The sequence below is a fragment of the Esox lucius genome, chromosome 3 (genome assembly GCF_011004845.1).
Source record: "Esox lucius isolate fEsoLuc1 chromosome 3, fEsoLuc1.pri, whole genome shotgun sequence".
Taxonomy (NCBI): Eukaryota; Metazoa; Chordata; class Actinopteri; order Esociformes; family Esocidae; genus Esox; species Esox lucius.
The window spans coordinates 26,573,829-26,585,132 of record NC_047571.1 but is presented as its reverse complement, the minus strand read 5'-3'; the positions used below and the strand labels follow the sequence as shown (position 1 = coordinate 26,585,132).

Sequence of the window (11,304 nt, the reverse complement as noted above, 5' to 3'; positions counted from 1 at the left end):
GCAGGTCAATAAATGCAAGTGGGCTGTGACCAGAGTCTTCAAACAGAATCTAAGTCCAAGATCAACAGTAAAACCTTTAATTAGCTTTAGCCTTAACAGGCAGTCAGTGTAAAAAGGTTAATACTGGAGTGACTAGCAGCTGGGTTTAGCACTAATTGAAGTGTATTTATTGTCTTATCAGGGTAATTGGAGAGAGGAGTATTGCAATAATCTAATCATGAAGTAACAAAAGCATGGATTCGTTTTTTAAAATATTTAAGTCAAATTTGTTGTATGTTCTGAAAGTGGAAATCATATGCTCTTTAAACACATTTCTACATGGCTAACCTCTAACTACATGATTCAACCATTAACTGATTTTCCATTCAAATAAATACCGGGATCTGGAAAGACTGTCCAACCAGTTGTCTGCACACCCAACCTCCCATCATACTGTTTCACTGCTGCCCCTATCTGCCTTCGCTTGCTGGTGGTCAGTCTCATCTGTCTGCCAGTCATTCGGCGTCTCTACAGTTCTCAGGTAGCAAATGTACTACTGACTCGTACATTTAAATTAAACTGATATATAATGTTACTCAGTACACACTAGGGGTTGCTTGAATAGTTCCTGATTTCACAGAATGTAAAGGAAAATGTTTAGGGGCGATCTGGAAAACCATCAAGATTAATTTGGTACAGTCAAAGATCACCTACAGGGTGTGTCATTTATACCATTGCTAAAAATAAATACACGGAATATAACTGACTTCACAGAAAACCTGCAAACTGAAAAATGTAGCCAAACACAAGACGTTTCCATAGACTTTATTACAGGATCCCCCCCCCCCCCGGTCTACCAGTTATACACAGCGCTCTCAATGTCATGGCTTTTTTGTCTTAAATACTCTCCGTTCTATAAAGAAAAACTGTAAAAATATTTGATTATAACTAGTTAAAAGATCTCTGAGGGAAAAGGTGTGTGGACTAGGGGGGGCAGAAAAGGTTTTTGTTTGTGGTCCTTTTGGGGCATTAATGGGGGACAGACGTAGATGGTTGGGAGTTGCAGCCAGCAGGGGTTCACCTGGATGACGGGGTGGTGTTACCGTTGAGAGAGAACCTGTTGAACACAAGATTAAGGCCTGTGAGTGGTATCGTAGTGACGATTTCAGTGAATTTTCATTGTCTTGAATTGAACTTGCAGGGCCATTTCACCAACTGCCTTGCTCAGGGACGGAACAGGAGGTTCCCACCTGGTTGGCTCAGGGATTAGAACCGACAACCTTTTCCTTACTGGCATGACAACGGGCCTCATCACTGGGCTGGCCCACTGCCCAATCAATCGGACTGACCTGCAGACTCTCTCCATCATGTGTGTGACAAGGCGGTCCGAGATGCCGGGACAGGACTCCTCGGCCAGGTTAAAGGCGTTCTCCAGCTCCTCTATGGCCCCCACGCTCCCTCCGGCAGCTTTTCGCTTCTCTTTCAGCTGGGACAACCGCGGGGAGTAATGACATTTCCACACGGCTCAGCAACAGAATAGGATAACTGCATTACCCACAACATGTGAACATTATGAACAGTGCTTCGGTTACCTCTTTGAAAATGGGAGTGACCAATGCCGACAAACACTGTGACTTGGGTAGCCGTTTAACCGAATCCGCCGACTGGGAAAAATAAATAAACAAAACGAATCAAAACAACACAACAAATGACACGACAGTTTTCCGGCAGAGGCCCCTATGTTCACGTGTTCAGTGCGCCTCAACATGGCCCCACCTCGGTATCGGTGTGTGTGTAGCCCTTCTGTAGTTTGTTCATGGAGCTGGGTCGCACCGTCGGGAAGGTCCACACGGGGCAATGGTTGTCATCACCATCGGCGTCCCTGGGAAGGACAGGAGATCGTCACACATGGGTCTCATTCAGTGCCAGTCAGGAACAGTGAATACATCCACAGGTCCCCAGCCAACGGGGTTTCCAAGCAACACTCCGTTGACTGTCTGTGCTCTACTCTCCTGTGTCTTGCGTGTGTGCGTGTGTGTGTGCGTGTGTGTGTGTGTGTGTGTGTCAAGAGCCTCACATGTCCGAGTCGTCCGAGCTGGACTCCCCCCCGTGGCCTTCAGACTTCCAGCGCCGGTACCGGTCGATGAGCTCCGACAGGTAGGCGGTCTTCTTCGTGTAGCGTGTGATGAACTTGTGCTTCACCAGCTCCTTGGCCGTCGGCCGCTACGGAGAGACAGACTCCGGGTGATACAAAGACACGCATTCACTCTCGCACCTAATGGGACTGTTTGGGAGGGATTTTTAAATCAAGTTAGCATTATAACGATGAAACTGAAAAAAATAAAAAGAGAGCGCACACACTTCTGTGGAACCCTCAGGGGGGGGTTTTCACAACCCAGAATAAAGGTGCCCTAGAAATAATACTCAGTGGAGAATTTCATTGGGAAAAGGAAAGGATTTGGGAGAGGTTGGACTCACAAAGCGTGGGTCTTTATTGAGACAGGCCTCCACAAACTCTTTGAAGGGCTTGCTGTAGGATCCCTCCAGGGTGGGAGGGGTGTTCTTGGGGATGAGGAAGAGGACCCTCATGGGGTGCAGATCTGAGTTGGGGGGCTCCCCTTTGGCCAGCTCTATGGCTGTGATGCCCAGAGACCAGATATCCGCCTGGGGTGGGGGGAGTCAAACACGTGTGAGACAGTCACGTTTACAAAGATATCCATACACACAGACACACACTCTTTAAATGCATGCATAGAGGATTCAGAAAGGGGGGGGGGGGGGTACTGAACATAAGAGCCTGTAAATAAAATATTTGGTATATTACTAAAGTGAATGAACAGAATCGAAAGACTATAAAGGGGCACACTATATAGGGTTTTATTACTAAAATCACAAACTATCCCTTTAATCAAAAAGCAAATTCATAAGAGGCAGCTGACCTTGAAATCATAAGCAGACTGTTTAATGACCTCGGGCGCCATCCAGAACGGCGTGCCCACGAACGTGTTCCTCTTGATCTGGGTGTCTGTCAGCTGGCCTGCCACGCCAAAGTCTGCCAGCTTCACGTCGCCTTGTTCTGACAGCAGGACATTGGCAGCTGCCGCAGAGAATGTGGGCAAGGGAGGGTGTTAGGGCCCAAAAAATATTCATGATATATTCTAGTTAAAAGATACTTTAATCCAAATGTAACCTCATGTAATAACAACAATATTCAAAATGCAGACTGCACGTTGTATGTTAACCTATTGCCCTAATCATATCGCTTTGTTGATATTAATAATTAAGGGTCTCAATGCTCAGCCCGTGAGGATCGTAACATTTTATACTTTGAGATCTGCAGCAATAAAACAGCTACGTAACAAAGACTACAAGATTAAAATTAGACACAATAGCAAATTGGCCTGGACCTGGACTCAAAGTCGTACCAAACAACTGCCATGCCGACACCTGAACGGTTACACGTGCACTGCCCAAGCTAAAAACGGACCTTAATAAAAGGTAGCTAGGATATAACAGCTATCCAATTAACAAAACAGGTGATAAATTGACATTATCATTGTGGGGGCAAATAATGCCAACAAATGTGTTTTATGATTTATTTTATATGACTTTGTCAATCACCTTGTTCTTAATAAATCTAAATGTTTGTCATTCTGTGTGTATATATATAAATGATGTCACTTCAATGTAGAGCTCTTGATATGGTTGACTGGAGCATCATAACGCCACTTCCAGCCACTGAACTCTCTAACGCCTTTAAACTGACTGTTGGCCTTTCTGTCTTCCCTTGCACATATAATTTTTGTCTGGGCACAGAGTTTTAAGGGACAGACTTTCTTGGCAGTGCCTGGGTGGTGTAATGCAGCTTCCACTTTCTGATTATAGATTCAACTGTGTTTACTGGGATATCTTAACACTTGGATACCATGTTATGCCCTTTTCACGGTTCTGGTTGGTTCTGGTCTAATGCACATAACTTGGAAAACATTCCAGTCATGTTTCAGTAATGAAGCCATGCTCAGCTACTGTGTTTTTGGATAAACCAACACATAGTCAAGTGTTGTTGTTTATCAGCCTGGTTCTGAAGACAGCTGGGACTTGATTTGCCGGACAGAGCTGATGCAGGGTGTAATACTGTCTATATGGATGTATCTGAACAGTCTGGTTGCCCACCAAGACATGTTTCCTGTTGCCTTGTTGTGGAATGGAGATAAACATGAATATTTATAACATCTAGCCGGGCAGTGGAGTTCCCAACTCTCACAACTTAACGAAAACTTTGTGCCTCAATGGGTTCATGAGAATATTGATTAGCGGGGTATTATTTCATTGCCACCCTTTATTTGATGAAGTCGGAAACTGTTCTATGTATGTAAAGTGTATGTATGTATGTATGTATGTTGAATCATTGGCCCTAATAATCAGAAAACAGTGTGACATGGGACCTTTGTCATTCATGTATGAGGCAAATGTGCTAATATGTCAAGTTATTTAATTTAGCCTACATATTACACACGATAATGCTATAATTATGCTACCCTTAACTTCATGAAAATGTGTTTCCGCCCGGTCTCGAACCGGGGACCTTTCGCGTGTTAGGCGAACGTGATAACCACTACACTACGGAAACCACTTGTGTAGGACACCTCGCTGTATCATGTTAACTGGTGGATTCTATTTGGGGCACTGTTCTTTTACATAGACATAAATAGATGACCAAAAGGCTGGTGAACTTTAATCTTTGTGGATCTGCATAGACAGGTGACCAAAAGGCTTGAAACCTTTAATATCTCTGTGTATCTTCCTCTCAGAGTGAAGGTATTCCAGTCCCTTCAGTATTTCCCTCAGTATGGTGGCGATATATGTCTCCTCTAGAGGCCCAGGACGTAGCTGAAAAGAGACAAACGGTGGCATGGAAAAGAGAAGGAATTGGAAAAGTGGAGAGAAGAGGGGGGGGTTACTTAGTCTTTTGGATTTTTGTGAGATCCTATTTTGTTCATTGCTTAATAGGTGTGCTTTGTGAATCCTCCAACCTCGTGTCTTTTTGGATTTCAAGCCAGCTTGCATTTTTTTCCATATCTACCACAAGGAGCCACTAAACTGCTAAGAGACAAGACTGCCCTGTCGGCCGTCTGCTGAACCCACAGGCACGGTCTGTATGCCCTGACTAAGAGTGCCAGCTTAAATTAATCAACTGGACGTCAACATGTATTCATTCATCAAACAACTGACATATTATGTCAATAGCTGCTTCATGAGAAAGGCTTCTTCAAAACAATGAAATTAAACTGAGTGAAGCCGTTTTATGGCATCACAACTGATTATAAAAAGTATACATAATGTTTGTAAACAAAACTAAAACACATTGTTCTGTCCAACAAGTGTTGTGGAACAATCTATACCTAAACTAAAACTTTAGGAAAATGTAATTGTAGTTCAGAAACTAAAATATTACCTGTAAAAATTGGACTGGAAAGGAATGTTGTTTCTTATCCTCTTTTTCAATCACTGTTATTGTTTCTTTTATAATATGATTATATATGTTTACAATGTTAATATTTTTTTTACTTACAGTATAAAAAACTTTTTGTAAAATCCAAACTTCCAAAAAAAATATATTTTTAATTCAATGTAATGCCATAGGCTTACCAGGTCAAGAGCTGAGCCCCCTCCCAAATACTCCATGATGATCCACAGCTTGGTGCCCTGGAAGAACAAGACACAGAGCTATTTTCAATGCTAAGGCTTGCTGTGACATTTGACCACAGCACAGACAGAGGGTTTGCATTGGTATATGAGTGATGCCTATGTTTAAGTCTGTCTGTGTCTGTTCAACTTTACCTTCAGGTAGGAGCCATAGTACTTGGTGACAAAGGGACTGTCACACTGACTAAGCACAGTGATCTCCTGCTGTATATCTTCAATCTCGTCCTCTGCCTCCTCCAGGTCAATGATCTTGATGGCCACCACCTCTTTAGTACGGTTGTTGATGCCCTTATACACCTCTCCAAAAGAGCCTTTCCCAATGCGTTCCTGCTTGGTGAAGTACTCCTCAGGATCGAGTCTGGAATTCTGCCCCACAGGAAAGCAGTGACAACATGGAAAGAGTTAGCAGGTTCAGGCTTTCTTAGCTGTTAAACAAAGCTGTCAACTAGAAGATTATCACACGCTCAACATATGCTGCTACTGATTTTTTACTCAGACAGCCATAGCTACCGAGGCGTTCCACTCGTATCAGTAGGTATCTACATTCAGACAGCCCATACCCCTGCTCACTGACCCACAATTGATACTGTGAGACCAACAAATTAGTGAGCATGTTCCTAAGATAACAAAATCATCTTCTGAAATTTGACATTAAACAATACCCGGGTACAAATATAGTAAATAAGTTATTACACTTAATTGACAAAGCTGCAACGAAGAATAAATTATAACAATACAACACTCGACTTTAGAAAAAAAAAAAAGACTTATCAATTATAATATTGTTTAATTAACCAATACAATTGCAGGGCGATACTGCGACTAGTCTCATAGTTTACTTTTTGGCAAAAAATTACCATATGATTTTGGTGAAGTACCATAAACATACCCAATAGCTTATAGTTAGGTAGTCACAACATCGGCGGCTCTTGCCATTACTTACACCACGACAACCTAACTGGATATACACAATTTTGGTGAACAATGCTCTTCTGTATTATAATAAAAAACATACAATTCAACAAAGACAGCAATGACTCAAAAATGACAGCTACAGTATTTGCGATTATCAAAGCCATTGCCATCTATTGTATGATCAGTAAGCTTAGATAAGATTAACATATTTAGGTGAATGACAATGAGAATAACAACAGTCATCTTGATTTTAACAGGCAAGTTGAGTCCGTTAAGATATTTGGTCATTCCGTTTTTGGATAAACTCTTTTGTAAAAGGTGAAATACCGTTCTGAAAAAATTACGTCTTTTGCACAAAGGTTTACTTGACACGATTGGGATTAAGAGGGTGTGTGTTGTTGACAAGGAACATGATATTAAACATTAGAGGTACAATAGATTTCGGAGAGTTGCTGAAATCTTCAGTCTGAGTCTAATGCCTGATTTAGTAGGGCTCTCCCACCCACCTAAAAACCCGCCCATCTTTTCATCGAATTCCTTGCAATCATCGGGGTTTGCCTTGGCTAAACGAAGTGGCAGTACCTACAGATTAGTCTGCCTACCTGGTTCTGCATGTCGCGTAGGTGCGCCATTCCGTCGGCAGCTTTGACAGAAAAAGGGCAGCCGCAGCCCTCTCTGCCTGAAGGACGGGGTTGTCCAAATTCCTTACTTATTTTTCCTTCCTCTCGAACCCCTCGAGTTAGCAGGCTAGCTAGCAAAATAGATAAACAGCTCAAGCTACCGAGCTGTCACTCCGCAATGTTTTCGGCCTCAAATAACCCGACAGCAGCACTACAGCCTGGCAAATATGCAAGCTATGTATTATGTAACTCCATGTATAAGAGTGACATTAACCAGGCAAATGGTGTTCCCCTATATTAATATTTAATTCATATCAAAGAACACTCAGACTGTTCTTCATTTGAGGCTTGAGGACAAAATAACGACTTGAACTGCGCATGCGTTAGGGCGTCTTTCAAGGAGTACAGGGTTATGGGAGTTGTATTTCCACTAGCATTCTAATGTGTTGGCTTTATACTCTATCAACCAACCTCTGTAATTAAAAGAACTGTACACAGAAACAGATCAAATTAGCCATTTATTTTAAAATGTCGCAAATTATCACGTCATCAGCCACCTCACTTATCTTCGAAAGGACTTTGTTTAAACTGAATTAATGTATTCTCCCCAACGAATGCTTGCAAGGATTGCAAGACAAACATAATCATACGCAGACCTGTTACAGAAGTTCAGTTAATGTATATGTAATTTCTTCAGTTACCAGATACCTTAACAATTTTGTGGGGGGAAAAAAATTGTTTCCGCCCGGTCTCGAACCGGGGACCTTTCGCGTGTTAGGCGAACGTGATAACCACTACACTACGGAAACAGTTATTAACAACCAACAGCAACTGAAATTAAAGGGGCATTTACTACTTACTACTAAGTATAGAAGCAAGCAAAAATATTGTTAATGTCACAACCAAAGACCGAAACACAGGTGTTCAGATACAAAAAAACAATTTTAAATAAATCTCATGTTGACATACATGTTTACATGTACTAACCATATATACCCATCATCAGTTTCCGTAGTGTAGTGGTTATCACGTTCGCCTCACACGCGAAAGGTCCCCGGTTCGAAACCGGGCGGAAACATGATTTTCCTTTTTTCCAGTTAGCCTTAAAACTGTGTGCACCGTTGCCAGATGTGGCGGTTTCCTGATGAATCTGGCTATTTTTAATGACAGTGTGCTCCGCCCATATAGAACACACTCTTTCCCCTCTACCAAGTCGTTCATCTGTGGTTTACTGCAAAGAAGCTCCACCCAGGGAATCTCCATCAATGTAAAACCCGCTCCCTCTTCCAATTCGTTCCTCAGCGCTCAGGGCTCGAAATTAAGGCTTGTCTGCTTGTCTGGGACAAGTGGATTTTTTTGTGGGGCAGATGGACAAGAAATGTACTTGCCCCACCGGACAAGTTAAAAGTCATACACAAAAGATAATGCCATGTGTCTTTTCATTATGTGCCACTCATTACTCAACTTTTATAACGTACAGATGTGAAACACATTTATTTTTCCCCACGATGCGTCCAACTCAGAGTGCTTTGATTGACCAATCAGGAGTCGGTCCAACTTTCACCTGCCTCATAATAATAACGGCAGATAGAGATGTTTCTTGGAGAATTGGTAATATATGTACCATTTGTAAAGAAAACACGAGTGAGCAGGCAAAACACGTCTTTTATTTCTTATGGGATTCACATTCCACTGTATGTCATAACAGAATGGTACAATCATAAAACAAAACATGGCAACAAAGAAAAAAAAATGAACTGACCCCTGAACTGACTCCTGTTCAAAAGTTTGTGTATTGCCCCCTTCAGCATCTTTACAAATGGTACATATATTACCAATTCTCCAAGGCTATGCAAACTTTTGAGCTGTAAGTTAAAACACATCTAACAATGTGTTTTATCTGTAATACATTGTAGTAGTGGGTCAATAAAATAAATTGTACTGAAATTATGACAAAATCATGTTGTGACATATCGTGGCCATTTATCTTTTGGGAATTCTACTTCAGCCTGTTGTAAAAGTCGTCTATGAGGCCCCGAATTCTTGCAGGTGGTATAGCTGCACATTCTTCTTGGCAAAATGCCTCCAGGTCATACAAAGTCTTTGGTTGTCTTGCATGAGCCGTACGTTTCAACTGTAAGTGTGGCTCAGTAGATGTAGGCTACTGTTAACCCGTGCAACAGTTTCAACCAGTTTTCGTTCTGTGATGACAACGTAAATACTTAAATAGGGTAATGCCAACGGTCTGTCAAATCAAACAAATAATACAATAAGACCTGGAGCTTCCCTACTCCTCTAAATCTGCCTGCCACAAGCTAACCTAACACAACTTACCTCACTGCTACAAAAAACACTGGGCGACAGCCGCTGGTGTCTAACCTGGTGCATATAACAGTGGGTTACCTACGGGCATATGTAAACCCCAGGGTGTCTACCTAACCCTACTCCATAGAGGTCTGGGATAAGGGGAAGGTTTACACATACACAAGCACAAACACAAGTCTCTCTCTCTTAATTTCACTAACAGCAATCTAATCTACTAACCTAACACTAACTCAGATTCTAACACAAAGACTTCACACACTCTCTCAAACAAATGACAAGCTAACCTAACCCAACGCAGACTGAATGTCTTTATAGGGCAGCAAGCCAGTCAGGATAGGCTGGTGGGGATTGATGATGGAATTGACGGCCACGCACACCTCATCGGAAGCAACTCACTACACCTGGGGAAGGAACAGAGGAGAGACAGCACACACACACACACAACTGAAACAGTACACAGAGGACGTAACAATCATAACGACAACAGAAATCACCCAAATGGCCCTGATCAAAAGTTTTCATACCTTTGAATCTTTGGCCTTGTTATAGTCACACAAGGTGACACACACAGGTGAAAATGGCAAATAAAGATTAATTTCCAAAACTGCCAAAATAATTGTTTGGGGATACAAAGAAATACCCACAGGTAACCTCAGGAGAAATACAGGCTGCTCTGGAAAAAGACAATGTTTGAAGGAGCACAATATGACAATACTTGAACAAAAATGAGCTGCACGGTCGAGCTGCCAGAAAGAAGCCTTTAATGCACCAAAGGCACAAAAAAGCCTGGTTACAATATGCCCGACAACACCTTGACACGTCTCACAGCTTCTGGCACACTGTAATTTTGAGTGACGAGACCAAAATAGAACTTTAAGGTCACAACCATTAGCGCAATGTTTGGAGAGGGGTCAACAAGGTCTATAGTGAAACAGAATACCATTATGTGAAGCATAATGGTGGCTCACTGATGTTTTGGGTGTGTGTGAGCTCTGTACACTCCTGCCTCTGAAACTGTCCATTAAGATTCAACGGTATTACCAACTTGTAACTCAAACTGCTGACAATATCCGACTCAAACATTCATTTGGACATAATCCAAAGTCTTAACTAGCCACAATGTTTAGCAAACTTGCTATTTAGCTCCCGGTAGCATGTTAGCTAACTGCGTCACAACTCAATCTAAGTGATACTGTACTTACCCGCACTCTTGTCTCTGGAACCACCCATTTTAATGGGATCGCAAATTAACAACTCAAACTGCTTAACCTCACATGAAACACTTACCTTGCTAACAACAAGGAAAAACGCTCTCTTGCTATTTTGTCTCACCTTCTCTCCATCGTCATCAAGTACAATCCCGCACAGCATATACACCTATCATGTTCAATTTCTCAGGCAACGTCACGCAGTTACTAAGATAATTGCCACAAAATCAGTAACGCACACAGTACATGTCTAAAGCATGCCTAATGCACAGCCAGCATATGCACATTTTGTACAATTATTTTTCATAGATCATTTTAATTTTTGATATGTTGTTGTAAGACCTACAGATCCGGGAAAAAATAAGAGACCACTGCAACTTTTACTTTCCTTTCCAAAAAAATTGAAAAGGAAGGTTTTGAGTCAGGAAGAGAAGAGTTCAATTTGCAGTTGTCTTTTAATTTTAACCCTTCTGTTCCTCACTCAAAACATTCCTTATCGACTTTTTTGGAAAGGAAAAGGTGCAGTGGTCTCTTAATTTTCTCCGGACCTA

At 41.9% G+C, this 11,304-nt stretch overlaps 1 protein-coding gene and 3 non-coding genes across 4 annotated transcripts; 1 reads left to right on the top strand and 3 right to left on the bottom strand.

Annotated features, from left to right (window-relative positions):
• Positions 1-994: 994 nt before the first annotated feature.
• On the bottom strand, positions 995-7,592 carry stk25b (serine/threonine kinase 25b). Its single transcript, XM_010893318.5, has 11 exons — positions 7,203-7,592; positions 5,821-6,051; positions 5,629-5,685; positions 4,761-4,869; positions 2,919-3,076; positions 2,458-2,643; positions 2,057-2,202; positions 1,756-1,861; positions 1,572-1,643; positions 1,329-1,465; positions 995-1,096 (listed from the first exon to the last, which is right to left on the bottom strand). The coding sequence occupies exons 1-11, from the start codon at positions 7,230-7,232 to the stop codon at positions 1,057-1,059; spliced, it is 1,272 nt and encodes a 423-aa protein (XP_010891620.1). The 5' UTR covers positions 7,233-7,592; the 3' UTR covers positions 995-1,056.
• Positions 4,537-4,609, bottom strand: trnav-aac. The gene has a single exon. It is a non-coding gene; the product is annotated as a tRNA-Val (tRNA).
• A 364-nt stretch (positions 7,593-7,956) lies between the features above and the next one.
• On the bottom strand, positions 7,957-8,029 carry trnav-aac. The gene has a single exon. It is a non-coding gene; the product is annotated as a tRNA-Val (tRNA).
• A 196-nt stretch (positions 8,030-8,225) lies between these two features.
• On the top strand, positions 8,226-8,298 carry trnav-cac. The gene has a single exon. It is a non-coding gene; the product is annotated as a tRNA-Val (tRNA).
• Positions 8,299-11,304: the final 3,006 nt, after the last annotated feature.

Excerpts from the sequence above, each read along its gene's own strand:
- stk25b (XM_010893318.5), bottom strand. The coding sequence starts at position 7,232 with ATGGCGCACCTACGCGACATGCAGAACCAG. Across the intron at positions 4,870-5,628 it reads GGGGCTCAGCTCTTGACCTG|CTACGTCCTGGGCCTCTAGA; the intron begins GTAAGCCTATGG and ends GTCTCTTTTCAG. Across the intron at positions 1,097-1,328 it reads ATGATGGAGAGAGTCTGCAG|GTTCTCTCTCAACGGTAACA; the intron begins GTCAGTCCGATT and ends TGTGTTCAACAG.